Source organism: Buceros rhinoceros, unplaced genomic scaffold (genome assembly GCF_000710305.1).
Source record: "Buceros rhinoceros silvestris isolate BGI_N320 unplaced genomic scaffold, ASM71030v1 scaffold12493, whole genome shotgun sequence".
Lineage (NCBI taxonomy): Eukaryota > Metazoa > Chordata > Aves > Bucerotiformes > Bucerotidae > Buceros > Buceros rhinoceros.
This window is the reverse complement of record NW_010405436.1, coordinates 1-20,027: the sequence shown is the minus strand read 5'-3', so window position 1 is coordinate 20,027 and position 20,027 is coordinate 1. Positions and strand designations below refer to the sequence as shown.

At 38.6% G+C, this 20,027-nt stretch overlaps 2 protein-coding genes across 3 annotated transcripts in view; one reads left to right on the top strand and one right to left on the bottom strand.

Annotated features, from left to right (window-relative positions):
* The window catches only part of PPID (peptidylprolyl isomerase D), a gene marked incomplete at its 5' end in the record, with an annotated part of 13,575 nt that extends 12,852 nt beyond the window's left edge, over positions 1-723 (top strand). Inside the window, one exon of the mRNA XM_010133730.1 lies at positions 498-723. Coding sequence (XP_010132032.1) covers positions 498-586 — 89 coding nt within the window. The remainder of the gene's footprint in view (positions 1-497) is intronic.
* Positions 724-1,158: 435 nt separating this feature from the next.
* ETFDH (electron-transferring-flavoprotein dehydrogenase) lies at positions 1,159-19,559 on the bottom strand. 2 transcript variants are annotated; one of them, XM_010133729.1, is made up of 13 exons: positions 19,551-19,559; positions 18,096-18,207; positions 17,060-17,289; positions 16,087-16,168; positions 15,708-15,826; positions 15,318-15,395; positions 12,455-12,601; positions 10,023-10,163; positions 8,129-8,272; positions 3,823-3,991; positions 2,710-2,892; positions 2,002-2,223; positions 1,159-1,684 (listed from the first exon to the last, which is right to left on the bottom strand). In XM_010133729.1, the coding sequence occupies exons 3-13, from the start codon at positions 17,279-17,281 to the stop codon at positions 1,521-1,523; spliced, it is 1,671 nt and encodes a 556-aa protein (XP_010132031.1). In that variant the 5' UTR covers positions 17,282-17,289; positions 18,096-18,207; positions 19,551-19,559; the 3' UTR covers positions 1,159-1,520. The 2 variants fall into 2 exon arrangements, with proteins under 2 accessions (XP_010132031.1, XP_010132030.1); XM_010133728.1 differs by lacking the exon at positions 19,551-19,559 and having other exon boundaries at positions 18,096-18,238.
* Positions 19,560-20,027: the final 468 nt, after the last annotated feature.

Sequence of the window (20,027 nt, the reverse complement as noted above, 5' to 3'; positions counted from 1 at the left end):
TCCCTAAGAAACTAAAAAAAAAAGCAAGCCCCCAGGACAGCATTTAGTAGGAAATCATTCCAGTGTGATGCCTAAAATGCTGACTTCTGACAGCTTAAACACTGATGTATTCAGCACAGAGCCCACTGAGCTGGAAAACCTGTTTTTATACAGCAGTGATGCTTCTACTGAGCTGGGAAACCTGCTTATGTAGGTCAACAGCATGCCCTGTGTCACAGAGGTCTTACTAACTTTCTTAATTTTCTGGTCTAATTGGGTAAGATTTTTAGCTCATAAATTGTCTTGGCACCAAAATTATACTTGCTAAACCCTCCTCTACCTGGTTACCTTATCAGGCGAAACAAAGTAAGGGACAAGGTTTTTTAGCTGTTAGCAGCTGACCTGATAGATGAAATAACATGGGTAAGTTGCAGCAGTGTGACCGGGTCTTGACGTATTAGGAGACCCAATGTAAAAAAGATTGCTATAACTCTATCATGGATTTCCTTTTTACACAGCTATCCAGACGGAAACGCTCAGAATCAAGCAGAAGATAAAAGCCCAGAAGGAGAAAGAGAAGGCAGCTTATGCTAAAATGTTTGCCTGATTTTTTTTCTAAACTTTTAAATCTATGCACTAATTCATGCAAAAGGATAAATGGATCTGCTTCTTGCATTTGCCCTGCTCTGCAGTTTTCAGTGTTTACAATTCAAAAGTCTAATAATAAAGACAAACAGTTGAAAGACAAAGTGGTTTTCTTTTTTTAAGATGTAATAACTTGTGTTTTGTGACTCAGGTATGTTTCTAATGTGTAAATCAGTAGTGGTTGAGTTTTTGCAGCTTGACAGTTTTGCCTCCTAAGAAGCTTGGTTTCACACCAAGACAATTTCAACAGTTTCTGTTAAAAGTTTTTATTACAGCAGGCCTGATTTCTTGAAAGGAATAATTAATGCTGGTAGACTTACAATGAAGGTGCAAGTATTACACTTCTTTTCTAAACCACTTCACAGTTTGTATTGCAGGTGGGCTCTCTTACCAGGAAAAAAAAACCCCTAACTGTAAATTTCATGTTAACTGTGTAACACTTAAAAGCAGTGACAATTTTCTAGACTGATGTATTTTCTGTACTGCAAGGTAGGATTACATCAGTTAAATCACTCCAGATATATAGAGAAAATACCTTTTTTAAGGGTAGGTACTAAATTCCCCCACCATACCCACAATTCTGGATATGGCTCCAGTTATCACTGAACTTCAGCAATAAATCCAAGATTTAAAGTTCCTTTGTCAGTCCTGAGAAGAACTTTCTCCTGCCTGCCACACAACTCCTGTAAAGAAGTCCTATTTAAATAAGGCTAGAGTTTGACCAGAAGGCACTGACATCCATGTAATGCAACAGTCATACCTAAAATTCAGAATGGCATATTAGTCTTAAGCTGTTTAACATTCAAATCAGTGCTGTACTTTAATTACACTGCAGCATAAGATACTCCAACTCATTTGTTGGTGATCAGAAGTCACTGAATAAATTTGCCTTCAGTTTACATCCCATTATAAGCTGGTCCTCCTCCACCTTCAGGCACTACCCAGTTAATGTTCTGACTTGGGTCTTTAATATCGCATGTTTTGCAGTGGACACAGTTCTGAGCGTTTATCTGCAGTCTTGATCCTTCTCCTGTTTCCAGAGGAATATATTCATAGACTCCTGCAAAGACCAAAAGAGAGCTGTCACCTCACTGAACAGTTTCCCCCAGCATGTATGCTCTACTACTAAACAGCAAGCATAATTGAGGGAAGTCTATGAGTAGTGTGATTCAACTGCCTCCTTCCCCATGTACTAATTACTTGTTTTGTCATGAAAGTACTGTTAACAGTACATTTTAAGACCTGCACTCGAACCCTCCCCTAGGAGGAGGATTTGGATAGAATTCTTTAAGTAGGTAGTAGGCCAGGTGGAGTCTTCCTGAAATACTTGTCTTTCATGTTGCAAAACCAGCTCAGACACACAGTTTTATTACGTACCTGCTGGACAAAATCTTTGTTCGGGTCCATCGAATACAGCCAGATTCCTGCTCACAGGGATGCTGTCATCTTTGAGGGTTAAATGTGCAGGCTGGTCATGTTCATGGTTTGTACCACTTAAAGCCACAGATGACAGGAGATCAAAACTGATTTTTCCATCAGGCTTTGGGTATTCAATAGGTGTACAGTCTTTGGCTGGCTTTAACTGAGCAAAATCTGGTCCTAAATATATTTTTAATACGTAAGTTTCAGTATAGCATTACTGTAATTTGCAGTTATTCAAGAACAAGTTAATTAAGCTGTTTTAACTTCCCTTGCCGTCATCATGAAGCATTTCATAAAAGGTTGCCTTTTTCATGACACAAGGTCCTAAATATATTTTTAATACGTAAGTTTCAGTATAGCATTACTGTAATTTGCAGTTATTCAAGAACAAGTTAATTAAGCTGTTTTAACTTCCCTTGCCGTCATCATGAAGCATTTCATAAAAGGTTGCCTTTTTCATGACACAAAAACCTGTGCTAAGTATGTTTTAATTTACACTATATGCTAGGTAATATGACAAAGTCTGTTCCAATGCATTATCATCAATTTCTTTCCTAAACTTCAAGGCCTCCTTACTTGACCAGATGTGCTCTAGCTTCAACTAAGGCCAGAAAAGACTGACATACGCTTTTATTATCTTCTTTCAGGAGACAATGAAATTACCTGGATGTTTTAGTGTCCACGGCTCCATTCCTCTGAGCAGCCAATAAAATATACCTGTGTAAATCATTCCTCCATACACACCAAGTATGCTGTGGCAGGATGGTCGGATGTTTCTAACTGCATACAGCTCTTTCCAGACCCAGGACTTTTTCAGGTTCTCTTCATATTCTTGCACATCAAGTCCTAAGGCAGTATATTACTTGTTAGGTACCTACAGTACATAAAGGCTATCCTTGAAATAAAAAATAATTGCTGGATAAAGGCAATTGTTAGCAATGAAGGCAGCAAAATAAGAATTTCAGAATAGGAAGCTAAGAACAAACCAGACAATATAGTGGCAACGTGTTTCAGCTCAATGAGAGCTCACTAGGACTGAAACCACCAGTACACAGAAGAGATTTCTAAAGTAATAGTCATGTGGCACCTGGCTGTAGTGTCCCTCTCCAGAATGACTGAAATTCTAATTGGGTTCTCTCTCTGTACAGTCTTTATTAACAGATTTAAGGGAACAACCAAGGCTTAAATGAATCGTTACAATGCAGTCAGGACCAGGGTGCTTGCATTACATATAATAGGAAATGCACGTAGTTTCAAATTTAGAAGACTGTAAAATTAAAGACAAAGGAGTGAAGGAAAAAAGTATCCTAATAATTAATGGTGAAGAGCACACTTGAAAAGCCTCATCCTATTTGGCTTTAATCAATCTGTTCCTTTAATAATTTTTTAATCTTTCCAATTCTGCAGTCTTTCAGTAACACTTTTTGAATCATAGAGCACTGATGTTTAGCCACATTTGTAGGAATGAAATCCGTACTATTCCTGTTTACTTATACAGGAAGTGTAAGCTTACTTTTCAGATGCTCATTGGAGGCATATTTTTGTTCTGGCAGTAGGATCAATACTTAAGAATAAGCAAAACTTTATTTTCTTTCTTAAATAATTTGACAGCATAAGCAGTAAATAAACGATACATATCTTCTAAATCCATCACTTTCATTTAATGATTTACTTGTGTTTCCAGCTAATTCCTTCAGACACATTTAGCTACTGCTAAGCTGCTGGTGAGTCTAACTGAACACAAGGTAATTACAAATCCAAGTGCGGTGATCTTACCTACTGTCTTTGACTGGAGATTTTCATTGATTAATTGGCTAAAGATGGCTTCTGAAGCCACCATGCCACTTTTCATCGCAGTATGTGTCCCTTTGATCTTCGGAACATTCATGAGTCCAGGACTGCAACCAATTAATAATCCACCTGGGAAGGTGAGTTTGGGTATTGACTGAAAAGGAAACAGAAAGAAAGGTGATTTGTTTGCTTGTCCTTGTTTTTTAAAATGAAAATGACATTCTGGAAATGTAACCTGCATGTGGCTTGAGTGTCCCTCATATTTTTAGACTTGCATGTATACTATGTAAAAATACAGAGTTACTCAATCAAGGAATTTTGGCATACTAAACAGTAAGAATACAAATACATTGTTCTGGGGCTGAGTATAAAATAATGACAAAAACACTATTTTCCTTGTATTCTCTCTCCAGTTGCTTTATCTGCAACAAGACTGTGGCAATGTCACCCATCGATACTGTTTTCCTCCTTCAAGTTTAAGTGAATTCTTGAACATGTATACTATGTAAAAATACAGAGTTACTCCACTTAATCAAGGAATTTTGGCATACTAAACAGTAAGAATACAAATACATTGTTCTGGGGCTGAGTATAAAATAATGACAAAAACACTATTTTCCTTGTATTCTCTCTCCAGTTGCTTTATCTGCAACAAGACTGTGGCAATGTCACCCATCGATACTGTTTTCCTCCTTCAAGTTTAAGTGAATTCTTGAAAAAAAAAAAAAAAGACATTTATGTTCCCATGTTCCACACAGTCAGGTGCATGCACCTCATCTCACAGTCTGTTGCTCAGTGCGTTTCTCCACACATCTTTTCTATGAAACTGCACAGTGCCCTCCCCAGGTCCCACTGATTTTAGAAGCAGCTGACAAATACATTTTTGGTGCAAAATCATTGTCTTACTCTCATTCTGTAAGAAGCACAATGTCACTGAGTACAGACAACTCACAAACCTAAGACAGCCAGATGATTTAGAAACATCAATTCTATAGTATTAATATACTATGTTAACACCTTTAATACCTGTATAAACTAAGGAATACATCAGCTATCAAGATAGTTATTCTCACCCTCATCCAATGAAATTAAGATTTTAGACAGGGAACAGCTTCAAAATGCAGATTTGACTGCAGTACTTAGAGCAGAAAGCTATGATCAAATCCTAGGTCTGAAGCTGCTGAACGTGATTTATGAACACAGCCTTCCTCAAAGTTTTTAGTATTGAGCAGCGCTTGTAAACCTAGCATCCTCCTTTATTAAAGCTGCCTGAAAGAACTAATTTTTTATAATAGTCTAAGTAATTTGACCCCAAACAAGTAGTTTCATTTAACGAAAAATGTAAAAAAAAAAAGTATCCCTTGGAATTCAAGATAATCTGAAACAAATGTTTGGTTTTTTCTGCTAGTTCAGTTGTTACCCGTTTACTGTTCGCCCAGGGCTGCTTACTTTTCAATATTCCTATAGTAGGCACCAAAAAAAAGAGAGGCATTACACAGCATTTCCCCTGCATTTTGGGCAGTATGTTTTATCACAGACTTCATGTTTTGGTTCATAGGAAAGGTAATTTAGGCTGAAAACACAGGTACAACTTTTAACTCACTTTTCAGTGACCAGAAGTCCTAAGTGTAGCTACAAAACAGTGTTTATAAGTAAGTATGTAGTATGTTCTCTCTTTTCACAAGACCTTTCACTGAACAGTTATTCTGGTGTATCTATTAGGCTGCAATAATGCAGCATTGACACAAGCATAGAAAGACTTTCTGACTGACACTTTGAATTACATAAAAAAAAGCGTGACCAAGCAAGTGCTTTTCTTTGGCATCCACTGTTTCACTTAATAGGTACGTAGTAACCAACAAGCTGTCAAAGTATAAGGAAGATTAACGATTAGTCATATAACACAAAAGGTTACACATCCTGCAGCTGTCAGTAATTCTCATTAATGGCACTCGGTGCCTGTTTTCACAGTCAGTTGAAGGCAGGCATCATGCCAGCATAGCACCAGCCCTCCCTGCCCTTAAAGATACAGAGTGAAATCCTTTCAACCTTGAGCACCGGGAGAAGCCACCACCCTCTTGGCAGCAAATATACGAAACAAGACTGGTTTGGAGGAGCCGAGAAGGGAAGACACCCGCTCCCTGCGGAGTCCTCCCCACCAGCAGACAGGCAACCCCCCATTCGCCTCCCCTTAACTCAGCTCAGGGCTGAAAATCTGTGGAGTGAATGTAATGTTTGACACTCACATGGGTCTTCTGTGTCAAGGTTCTTTTCTCAACAACAGCAACACTTTTTATTTTTTCCACAAAATTGTTAAACATTTTCAAACTTTTTCATAAAATGGAGATAAAACAGAGTTGCATGGGAAATTTTGAAGTGCTTGATTTTGCATTTTAATAAAAAAAACCACCCCACCAGCTATGTAGATGTAATCCATCCTTCCACATATCCCAAAAGGTAGAAAATCAGGTAAGTGTCCAAGTACGTGCTCACTTTCCCTCTCACACATCAGCTTAGCATCATATATGTTAAAGACTAAAGAACATGGTCATAAGGTTATCTATAATACACAAAAAAAGCTTAGCTTGACGGTTTTATACACCTATTTGGTGCAATACTGTCACCAAAATGAAAACTGGAGCTACAGGACGACTTACATAAGAAAATATTCCTGGTCTCCAGTGATGCCAATGAGTCAGAATGCTACAGTTATTAATCAAAGCAACACATGCAAAAGAAGAGCTAATCTTAAAAGTCTTCCTAAGTGAATCATCAAGACAGCTTATTTTTGCTCAAAGCAAGGATTAAAAAAAAAATTAATAATGTGACATCATTGATAGACAATTTTATCTACAGGAAATAAAAAGAAAATAAATCATGCTTTTGTATCAGGAACAGTGCAAAGGAACTGACATGTTTCAATTCCAGCAAAGAAGTCGTCCAAAAATTAGGCAAAGATGCGCTAGAGCTATAATCCTCATGGCTTGGCTTCGCGAACAAAGATCTGGGAAGGGCTTTTCCCACGCCTACTGCAAGCGATGAGTGCACCCTTCGGGCCTGAGCAGTGGATTTTTTAGGTGAGGCGCTATAGTCCTACTGTCTGTATAATCTAGCACAAACAATGTCTGTAAGTGACTTAAAAGATATCATGTCCTTTCAGCCATACGTTTCAAGCAGAATAAGGAGAATGCATCTGAAATCACAACCTGGCTACTTTGTCAAAGCCAGAAATTCGATAATGATTTACCTATGATAGAGAAACCAGTGCACGGGGCGGGGGTGAAAAGAGAAGCCCCTCTTACACAAAAGTCTAGATTAAAAGATCTTGGTATTTTGTATCTTATCTGTGTTGATAATAGACCAACAATGGTTTCTGAAATAAGCTAGTAACACAGATGTCTTACAACGTGGTGTGACATACTTCCACTTCAGTGGACAAGGTAATCAACCTGCAGATTGATTAAACGCCTATCGTGCGCGTAATCAAGAAGCTGCTTCGTGAACCCACATGACAAACCCAGACATGCACACCGGTGTCAAAACCTAACTCCACAAGACTGTGACAAGAGGTGCGCTGCTGCTGAAATTCTACTTGTATTGCAAAAACTGCAACAAGCCACAGTTTAGCAGAAGTTTAGCTGTTAAACATAAAACTCTACACTATTTCTCCTGCAAGTTGTTCCAACCCTTTCAACTAGTCTTAAGTCTTGATGAATATATTTTCAAAACTTCACCTATTGGACTTCTTATGGGAACAAAATGAACGAGGTATTCCATCTCCCAAGAAGGCAGAAAATCAAAGCTGTACTTGATGAGGTGAAGACTCTTATCTCCCAAGCTACATAACAATTTCAGCATCATCACTGATTTATGGGTCAAGCATTGGAAAGGAGTTCCCTATTCTAAGACAAACAAGTAATTTGGAAAATACACCTCCCCCACCCCCATAAAAACAACAGATGAGTGGTGCTGCATTCCTTTCCCTAGGGTTCCACACAGAACAAAAGAATTACCTGCAGCTTCTCTGCAGCTGAGTGCATTTGATTGCAATATAAACTCCATTTCATATTTCATTTAGAAAATAAAGCGACAATGTCAGAAGATTTTTAGTATGACAGAACCTAAGCCTAGCTGGTACCCAGCAAGACATGAAGGCTTTTCTGTCCAGCAAAACTTTTGGCTTTGTTCAGCTTTATTATAGTTCACTTGTTTCCCAACAGCATGCAACCCCAATCCACAGCACTAAAAACTGGGCTCTGGAGAACTCAAAATAAAAAACTTAAAAACTTACCTGTAAACCACCTTCATTTAATGCTCTGGCACCATAGGCAATCCTTGTTCCGCCCTCCAAAGTAGGCTGTACACTAGGATGGTGCTTCCACCTCTGAAACTCCCTGAATGGATTCAAATAGGGATTTTGATAATCTAAACCAACCTAAAAAAAAAAAGTGCAACATCAGTGAAAATAAAGAATGAAATTTCAACAAAAGTCGGAGAAGAAAACAATCACATATTACCACACCAACTCTTCTAACCTATTTAATACTAAATCAACCTCGGGATCTTTCTACTTAAAAAAACTACTGCCAAAAATCCATTCTATTAACAGTATAGAAGAAGCAAATCTGAGAATTGGCTGCTACAAGACTGTTCTCCGCCCTGCTTGAAGCCTAGAGCATGGAAAATGTTTAATTGCATTGTAGCCACCTTCCAACTGTCTTTACATATTTTAAGCAGTTCTTCACATCGTTTAGGGAAGACAATTATCACTTCCAGTTAGGAGAACCATTGTAATAAAGCACAGAGGAGAAATGATAAAAGCAGAAAATGTGGGGAAAAAGACTTTGTCAATTGGCTGAATGCCCAGGATTCTTATCTTACCCATTTCAGAATTTGCCCAAATATATACTCTGCATTTCCCTTCTTGAATATACACGTAAAAGGATTTATTTTGCCAAATTTTCTCTTTTTAGAAAGGGATTATTTCTCGTTCCTGTAAGCTTTATTTGAGACAAATAAAACATGAGTCAGCAACTAACAGCACCTTGATTTCTCTCGCAGCTCAGTGCTTGCAGCTACTTTTCTTAATGAACCATTTTCAGAATAAATGCTAGATAAGCCTACTACGAGAAGCAGCTCAGACTGATATTGGAGTAAATTTCAAAGACAAAAAAAAAGTTCACACAACAGATGATTTTCTCCTATCTGATCATTACTGATCACCATTCTCTGAAAGAATCAAAGCTCTCCACCCTTCCGAAAGCAAACAGAATTTCAATGTCTGCTGTCTGTACTTATTGATTCCAATATTGGAAATCTGCACAGGAAGTATGCATGTCTGAGAAAAGTTAACAAGGTTTTTTTTTTAATATTTCATACAGAACAGTTAGAGAAAAATATAAAGTTTTCACCCCACCCCCAGCCGAATCCTTCTGAAATCTAGGAGACCAAAGCTTACCTCAATCCCATGCTGCTAAAAGTCCTTACAACATTTAACACATCTGTGTGTAAAGTACATTCTCAGTATAAATAGTGCGTGCTTCATTTAGGACTGTAGGTCCTAGAAAAACCTCTGCTACCATTGTTCCTTGCTCACTGGCTGGCAGAATGACAAAAGACTGTCTTGAATGATCTCAATGCTTCTGATAAAGAGACAATAAGAAGGAAGAAGCTGCCTGTCCAATTCAAAAAGACAGTGCTAAAGAGGGTGAATGGGGGTGAAGAATGGTAAGAACAAACTGAAAAGCTCAGAATTGGAAGGGATGCTGCCTGTGAAATCACAGTGCTACCACTTCATACACTTCTCTCAAAGTAGAGTTTTTCAAAGTAGAGTTTTACCCAAGGTTGACACACGAATGAGGAAATGGAATTGTATGGAGTGTATGTGATTTAGACATTTCCTAACTTGCAAAAATTTTGCAAGCAGAGTTTTGATCAATCATCTGGTTTTGACTTTACCAAAATTATTTGTATGTTTTGGATTTTGTTCTTAATAAAATACTATTGAAGACAGATTAATATGACAAATTAACCTTCACTAATACAGGCATAAGCACATTTACAATTAAGAAAGCACTAAATTTGGTCTGTTGCTATTCTTGTGTTTTCATCTTCACATTAAAACAGAGAAAAGAAATTGCACAAAACCAACAACAAACAAGCGTGAGAAAACCAACTTCACTCACCACAAATCCAAGCGCAACTAAAGGTTCACCCTCATTTAAATGATAAAGAAAGGATCCTCCGTAAGTATGTCTGTCTAAAGGCCAGCCTACAGTGTGTTCTACTCTTCCTGGTTTCCATTTCTTTTCATCAATAGTCCATAGCTGAAATGAAGATGACGAAAAAATTACCTTGTATTGCAAAGTAATAATCTCTCAGTTATATAAGACAAGCACATAATTCCATTCCATATACATCATATTCGGTGTAAAGCTGAGGGATCACATGGGTGTGGAGAGGACAGTCACAAGCACAAAGTCTAAGTCATGTTAGGCATATACACCATGCAGCTGGATGCCTGCAAGCTCTTTGTCGATGAAACTCGGTGCTGGGCAACTACAACTATCACTAGATGCATATCTGGTGTTAAGTGCTATCTGAATGTCCTGGAGGAGTGTGAAGCTGGGCAGAGGTCTGGTAGTCACATTCTTCCGTTTTTCCGCCCTGACAAAAAGAGCTGTTACCTCCACCCAGGCAGGTGTAAATTGACGGACTCTGTGCCATTAACATCAGCGATAAGCTCCTGCAGCTGGATGCCTGCAAGCTCTTTGTCGATGAAACTCGGTGCTGGGCAACTACAACTATCACTAGATGCATATCTGGTGTTAAGTGCTATCTGAATGTCCTGGAGGAGTGTGAAGCTGGGCAGAGGTCTGGTAGTCACATTCTTCCGTTTTTCCGCCCTGACAAAAAGAGCTGTTACCTCCACCCAGGCAGGTGTAAATTGACGGACTCTGTGCCATTAACATCAGCGATAAGCTCCTCTACAGTCATCCCCACACGCACGTCTACACCACTGAGGTACTGTAAAAAAACTGGGTATAAATATTGCCCCAATATAGTCCCCAAATTGGGACAGGGGAAGACTCGGAACCATACCCACGGACAGAATGACAAATTCGCTCCCTCTCTCCATCCCCCCAATGGGGACACCTTGTGGTTAAGATTCTCTACCTCAGCCTATGCTGAGTGACACTACTCTCCTCGGGTGTGTTTTGTGTGTGTTGTAATCATGATTATACTTACTTCTATTGCACTGTTCGTGCTACTAACAGGCTAATTTTACCAAGTAGCTGGGCTACAACAGACAGGTTGTAAGCTTCTTCGGTATCGGACCTATGCTGTCTTTCTGGTAAATAAGCTATAGCTAAACCTGCGGTTCATTTATCAACACCAACAAAAAAAGAACTTGTAAAGGTTGCATTGTAAATAAACTGCCATTATTCGCACCGGCTACAACAGACAGGTTGTAAGCTTCTTTGGTATCGGACCTATACATTTTCTCTGGTAAATAAGCTATAGCTAAACCTGCGGTTCATTTATCAACACCAACAAAAAAAGAACTTGTAAAGGTTGCATTGTAAATAAACTGCCATTATTCGCACCCCTGATTTTACTTGTCTCGCATATGCGGTGTCGGCCTTATAAGACTAGTTTTATTCTTTCCTTTTTCACAACTCAAGGGTCAAGTTCTCTTCCTCAATGGCCAGTGTTCGAGGAGGACTCTGTTCTGCCTTCAATCCCAATCTGTGCATTCCTGAATCCAGTTCCTGAATCCAGTTCCCATCTGCTCCTGAGTCAGTCCGGGACTTCGCAGTGCCTGGCCATGGCATCAGTGGTGATGGTGGCGTAATTGCCATCGGAGGGTTGGTTTTGGTATCAGTTTTGTATTGTTTGGTATTGGTATTGTTATTATTTTCATTAAAGCAGTTTCAGTTTTCTTTTCCAATCCATAAGTCTCTCTCCCTTATTCCCTTTCTCTTCCCCTTTGGGAAGGGAGAATGGTTAATAGAAACCATCTGTCATTTGTCTAGGGGCTGGCCCAGCCCTAACCTTGACAACAACTATGTTACACATTTTCAGAGCTATTCTCTACCGAAGTGTAAGCCAATTATTTAACAAATACTAAGCAAATGCTTCCAGCTATAAGTAGTAAATAAAGAATATGGTATAGTCAAATTCTGAAGATATTTTAAATAATACATCTCTCTCTCACATTAATACACAGAAAACCCAAAGAAAGCCTTTCTTTCCCTCAAGTACTAACCCCCCCCTAAAATTAGGCAGCATGAATCCCTCTCGTTTTGTAAAAGCACTGAAAACAGATTTCTCAACTGAACATAATTTAAAATCAAATTAAGATGTTTACTGAGCAGATTCAGAAGTACATCTAGTTATAAAATAGATATAAAACAAGCAGCTGAAATGAAACTGTCATAGCATTCAGAAAGCATCTTCTCTGATCAGCTTCAGAATAGCAAAGATTCTGAAGTCTGTAAGTGTAACTCGGAAGCTATTATTCTAATGTCTTACACAAATTAGCTTGAAAGCAAATGGAAACTACCTTATAGCTTCACAGTATTTTCCTTAATTGTTAAAATGATGCAGGTGATACCTCTTTCAGTCCAATGCCATAGCTCTGGGGTTGACATTTCTCCCTTAGATTGTACTTTTTGTACAGCTGTTTGGCTAGATGTCCGTGACAACCTTCAGCAAAGACTGTGACTTTGCTATGGAGCTCCAAGCCTCTTTCAAAGGTAGCCTGCAAAGTAGAGCGTTTCATCAGCAGTTAGCTGTGTGCAACACCAAACTCACAGAAAGAAACTGGAGGGCAATAAAGTGATTTTACTCTACGTCACGGCACTGCCCAGAATCTACAAACCACTGGAAGTTATGGCTCTAGTCCAGTTGTTTTTTTCTGCATAACCGTGATGCACTCCTGGCAAATCTTTTAAGGGGATTCCAGTAAAGAAGCACTACAGTGAATCACCATATGTTACTCAAACGGAGAATTTTTCCAGATCAGAGGATACTTGTATCACTTCTGCCAATTTATACCATGTAAAGGAACCCAGAAAGAACAAAGAATTTCAACCTGTAACTTTACACTTGAATTTTTACTCATGAAGTCACATTACAATAGAACATTGTGTGTCCCCCACACATACCACAGAAGCTACACAGAAACAGCAGAAAAAACCGCATCATCACTGCCCCCAAAAGAACCCACTATCTCAGAATAAAGTTACTATAATATTACACAAATTTTGTATGTCAAAACATACCATAAAATTAAACTGACATTTATTATCATTATATAAAAAAAATTATCATAACTTCCAACAAGATTGAGAGTAACATAAAGGGAACTGGCACACTTGTGTATGAGCATGTCACCTGCATACATGAGTGCTCTAGACAAGAATATTACTAGATTATATTTGCAATAGGATATAGGGTTCTAAACATACATAATCACACAAGAGAAAACCCCAACTTTTTAAGCAGAAAATAGTCTGATTTGAATCAGAAAGTTGAAAAAATGTTGAAAAAGATAATGAAAACAGTTTTGGATGAACATATTCAGCAGCACCCAATAAAATCATCTCAAGGTAAGCCAGCATAGGTCCTGGAAAAGCTTATTGCTTTGGGTTTAAATTGTCTCTCAGGTGCAATCTGCTTGTAACTTACTGGTTGGAAAGCTCTGAAAAAGGCTAGCAAGTGAAAATGTTCCCTCTAGTCAGGAATTACCCTTAAACAGGAATTACAAGATTTTGCCAAATTTTTTGTGTAGTCCGTGATTTGTGATCGTCAACCTGAAGGTTAAGATTAATCTTACAAAGCACTAAGAGAACTACAGGGACTTACTACCTGATCCAAAGATCACAAATACATACTTTCCAATTTCCAAATATATAATTTTCCAATATATACAATTCCAATTTGAAGTAGATTAATATGAAATAAATCAAATAACTAAAACTCCACATTGTGAGTATCAGAAATGCATGAATTTAAAATATTTCAGTAATGTGACAGAATCGTATTTCACAAATTAACATCCTTCTCCAGCACCTAGACAAGAATCGATGTGCAACTTTTTACTATGCATTTTTACCACTGACTTTTTTGTTTGATTGGTGCTGACTGCAAGGGAAACTCTATTCATTAACCACAGTCTGTTTGATTAGGCTCTGTATAAACACATTGAAGATATTCTTGCCTTGAAGGTTATACAAACTATGTCTATTTACCTGAATCTTTATGCACTACAGGTAGTATCAGCTGATCTGACTGGCAGGTAAAAATCACTGAAGAGTAAAAAAGTTGCAGTAGTGGCACACTAATTATAAACCTGAAAGAGGTTAATATACATTTTTCCAGAATAAATGGGAAAAAGAAAAAAAATCTAGGTTTTGAGGATGCTTAAAAAAGCCCCAATAAAATGATAGTTCCTTCCCATTTTTGAACTGAACCACACTCCCAACAAACCTTTATTACCTCAGCAAGCTGTATGCATTATTTGTGCCTTCTACTGGCACACCTGAAAATAAGAGCGTGCCTGTTCCCTGGAGGAGACAGACAATATTATACCAGGCAAATGCATTAACTTTTCCCAGCCACCACTTCCTCCTCCATTGGCTATAGCCTCTCAAAACAAGCATGAGTCTTTTCTTCTCATGCCCTGCCTTAGGTGGGAAAAAATAGCCCACACTTTTATGTGAAAGAAAATACTGCTTTGAAACTGTATGTAACAAGTAAGAAACGTTATAAATGAAAGTAAATCTGAAGAAAAACCCTTGCACCCATAATTTCTGTAGCCAAATAATCCTGTGTGAAATTTATTCCGAGTTACTCTGAGGTGCCAAATTCTCCCTATGTATTGCACAGGGAAGCAACATGTCTACTGCGTGTTCTGGATTCCTCTAAAAATCAAAGTCCGACACTTAGGGCAGGGAGTCACCTTCTGGATACAGAAATGTGATCAACCAGGAAAAAGGTATAAAGCTTCAGTGTGTACCTTGCTCCAAACAAGGTAGACAGACTGTCAACAAATCCGACTGCAGTTGTAAATATCAAAGAAAACAAATCAGTGAAAAGGACACTCTCTTACATGTTGCTATTACCAGCTGGACAACAGCTTTCTATTTCACTTCTCACCTTTCTTCTAGGAGTTCCCGAAATTCTTTCCCCTGTTTCCTCATTTTACGTATGCCAAATTATCCTTACAATATTTCCTTCAAGTCACCATCAAACAAACCTCGTTTCTGTAGGCTTTCTGTACTAATCTCAGAATTCACAATGTTCTGACACCAGAACTTTCACTGGTAATCGATCCATTTAATATACGGAGAGGAAAGAGAGGTACCAAATTTTACACTTTTTCTTAGGCTGCAGCAAGACTACTGATGGCAGCAGAATGATACATCATGATTTCCATAATTAGATCCCTAGTCATGTGGAAGATAGCTACTTACTTTTGGTGCTCCATCCTTTTGAATGCCTACATCATTAGTTGCTATCCCTTTCACACTGCCATCTTCATGAAAAAGAACCTTTAGAAATATTTAAACAAACAAACAAATTATTTTAATGATCTGTCATTTTAAGCCAGTCATAAAAAGTTCTAACACAGAACTTCTAAGCACTATGTCTTTAATGGTCACACCTGAAGATTATGTATTTATTAACACACTGTATGATCCACTTGCACTTTGTTGGATCTGGGCCAAGGAATTTAGACACTGAAACACAGTCTTTATAATACATGTCTGTTAAAAGGAATGTTGTGAATGTACAAATAACTGGGAGTGGAGTGAAGAGGGTTCCAAAACCACTTTTCATATACACACTGATGTCATCGTTACCTCAGCTGCTGCGTAGCCTGGATACAACTCAACACCCAAAGCTTCCGCTTGTTCACCTAGCCAACTCACAAAGTGGCCCAGACGTACTATGTAATTTCCATGATTGACCATCGGAAGGCCTAGGCAAAAAAGGCACACACACACAAAACAGAACACTAAGCAAAACAATAGAAGTCGCATACATCAGATGTCCTTCTGAAACTACTATCTTCACAGTAATGTCATGCATTATCACAGCCATCATCTCACAGACCCTATCACTGTAAGCTATTATGTGCTACGTACACTTGCTGCACTACATGACTCAAAATTGTTTCATTCATAGAAAAGTTGAAAAAGACATGAAGAATAATGACTCTACCACCTCACCAAACTTTACCTGGAAGAATTGGCACTGGAATTCTGTATTTCTGTGTTAAAATTCCAAACTTGTCTTCAGTCACAGGAGTATTAAGTGGAGCCTACATGAAAAAAAGGAAAACAGAAAAAGTAGTGAAAGTCATATTTTTCTAGCCAATCCAACAAAACCAACAACAAATACAATCAAAGAGTTGAACTGTCAGTCAAGTAAAGGTTTAATAAAGCACTTCTTTAGGAAGGTATCTCAAGAGAGAAGATAAAGTACTTTGAGGCAGTCATCAGGCAAGAATCAACACAACTACTGAGGTAAAAAAAGTGGAACAGGACCTTGCAAATCACTTCTATAGCTTGTACAGGCTTGTACTAAATCGATACTCTAGACATTTCTAAAAAAGGCAGCTCAACTTGCGTATTTATCCCAACAGGACAAAATAACTGCTTCTTGCAGCTGCTAGGTGACAGCAGGCAGCTGGCTGCAGGTCAGATGGCTGTTGAGGCAGAGATGGCAGCTCATTTCTTGCCATCCTCCCTCTTAAAAGCACCTCATGCTTCTGTTACTCTACTGTGTCTGCACAAAAATCCGTGTACTATGCGCCGTTTCCTGAGACTATGAAGAGCTACTGTACAGAAGCAACAAGTCTGGCATTGCTAAGAATCAACCATCTTGCTGCCTGTGCGCAGGAGCTGGGTTCTGCACGAACGCAGTAGGTGTAGTGCGTCCCAGGATGCACCGGGCAGACTGCACAGATGCGGTGACACTGCTATATAAAAGAGCAAAGGCCACAGCGTATCTGCATTGAGATAAGACTTCAGCATTGTCTAACTAGAGGAAAGAGACTAAAAAGAAGGGAGGAGGGTTTTTGTTTTGTCAGATGAACATACTTTAAAACGTCACTAAGTACTGATGATACCAAGGTCATACCAGAATCAGTTAGATGCGGAGTTCAATACAAGCTAGCAATTAATTTCTGTGGTTAGATGCTTGTACATACCCCCCGCTCCTTCCAGTCTGGAAAGAGTTCTTCTAAGGCCCTTGGCTCCAGACAAGCACCAGACAGCGTATGCGCACCAATCTGAGAAGCCTTTTCCACCAGACAAACACGTATCTCCTTGCCATGCTCAGCAGCTAACTGTTTGAGTCGAATAGCTGCAGAAAGACCCGCGGGGCCTGCTCCAACAATGACAACATCAGCTTCCTCTGCAAATCTTTCCATGTTTATCCCTTTAATAGGAAAAAAAAGGCAGTAACATAAACCAATCTCCAATTTGCCCCAGCCTTCCTCTGTGATGTTGGCTACTGGGTATACCAGAACTATCACTTCACACAAAAGGAGGCTAAATCACCAACAGAATCCCCACTTTAGTACCTGTAAGAGTGCAAAAGGAGATTAGCATCCCAGTGTAAAATTAGCTCTTTTTAAGTTGTAAGAAAAATTACCATAAAAATACATACTCAATCTCTATGTACCATTAAGTAAGATTCATCTTAGGATGTATAACTTAAGAGCCCAGTTGGCTTGCTGTAACAAAGCCACTCAGTGAAACCCTAGGTAATGGAGAAGGAAAAAAGACCCTTGTTCAGAACACACGACTATTTTACACTGATTAATTAGTCTTTTTTTTTTTTAATTGAAGCCATTGAAGTTGCTGAATGTAGAGACTAGAAATGTATATTAATCTAATTTTCTCACACACTCTCATGATAAGAAAAACTGAAAAAAACCCCCAAAATACATGCCTGACAGAACTAAATCTTGCTGTGATAGTCACTTAAGCAAAAGCTGCCTATAAATTTTCTTTAAATAAATAGGATCAAGTTTAATTTGATCCCATTTTATAGCACTACAGACACCCACTGTGAGAGAGCAACCACAAAATTTAATTCAGCATATTAGCACTATTTAAATAGAGTACAGAATTTCTGCTAAAAGAAGAAAAACCAGCAACAGTGGTTGTTGCTGGTCAGTGTCTTTTAAATCGAGCAATAATAATAAAAAAGCTTTTAAAGAATGCATTTTTTCAGCTCACCTTCCCATCGTTTGTCTTTGTCCCGAGGATGAATTGTATAATGTGTGGTTATGCGAGGCACAGAAGCAGAAGACGCACATCTTGTGATATGCAGTGATGGACGGCAGTCCCTCTTTATCAACTTCAGAGCGTGAAAGCACCGACATGCTGCAACAACAAGAAACAAATTTGTCAAATTGGTCATTTTGAAAATTTTTTAACTTTTCAGAGACACAGTTGGCACAACAAATATGACAGCTCCCCCCACAAAGGCTACCAGGTGGTGTCAAGATGAGAAACCATAAACATGGTTTTTTAAATTTTCAAGTTAAGAATGTGCTTTGTAATTTTATATCAGGGAACAAAATAGAAACCAAACAAAGGAACAAAACGCAGCAAAAGAGCTCCCTCTTTGAGTATTCTTCACATAATCCCACTCAAATACACTGCCCAGCCATTTCTGATGGCTGACTTAAGGTAACGTATGTGTACAGAGGTAGAACACACTTTTAAGTTCCTATTTCAATTTGAACTTCAAAAGGTTTATTTCAGACTTCATTAAAAGTGATGAAACAACCGTAGTGATAGCACATACAAGTTCGTCTCTTCCAGTGTCTCAGTGCATGTTGAGACAGTTTCATCTACTGATGCCAGACAGTTCATCTAAAGTAAACATCACGGTCTACAATAAAAGCTCAGACTTCAAACCAAATATACTTTAGCTCAAGCTAGGTATCATAGAACCATAGGTTTCAAGAAGAAATTAGAATTTCTTTTTAAGCAAATGGACCAGTTGAAAGCTTCAAATGATCGAAATAGGACTCTGTTGAAGTAGCCCTTACATGTCACATTCTTGTTCTAATTTTCCTTTCACAAAAAATTTATGAAGATGTGTGTGATTTATACTAGGAAAACTAGTACGGTTAGCACCAAAACTAGTTATAGTTAAAAGGTCACTGAATAAATGCACCTTGACAAGTATTTTTCCATCCTTTAAGGATCCCCTTTCTCTAATTTTGGGCGTGAAGAAGGAGAATAGTTTCTTTGAAGTAGAGAACTTCTGCACAATCACATAGGTAAAATCACCAACATCCTATGACTGAAATGGTTTGTTGAGAATAAGGCCAGCACAAATATCCTCCATTATAACTCTGCTCAGTGACAGTCAGGATACTGGTGATTACGTGCAAGGTAATAAGTATTATCCATGCTGGTTTCTCAACAGTAATTTTAACCAACATGACATAAAAGCTATTATCGTTATACCTCATCATTCTTAATTATCCTTTACCTGCGACCAGGCAGGATCTGAGAACAAGCAATGAATTATTTTGCAAGCATGATTAACAACTACATCTATACATATATATTAAAACATGACACCTTAATTTTTGAGATATTTTTATTTGAGCAGAACTGATGGTACTACGAATTACATAGCATAGTTTAAAAATGTCAACTATTTCACACACATGCAAGAGAAGTGAAATGCAGCTCAGAATACATCTGATAATAACAAAGGGGGATCCAAACCCTGAACGGGCAGATTCCTCCCAGTGAGGCAACTGAGCTTGTGCTACCACCCTGCTGAGAGCTTACACACTTGCTAACGCGATGTGAAACATCCGCACTAAGCAAGACACCTCCAAGACGGAACTTTAATCCGCGGCAGCTCTTTAATGACTGCTGTCAGCATGCTCTCTCTACAATTATTGCAGTAGCAGGGCCATGCATTCCTTCAGTAAGGGCATGCATTCAATGGCTTCACTCCATCCTTTAAAACAGGCAATACCTCGCTGCAGTCCCCCCACATTTACATTTTTTATGCACCACGTCGCAGACCAACGAAGCGCGTTCATAACACACAGTTTAGATCCGGCCAGTGCTCACGCCCAGCTCTGTGCTCCCGGTCGGCAGCACCGTCAGACGGACGCACGCCGCTGGAGCAGACCC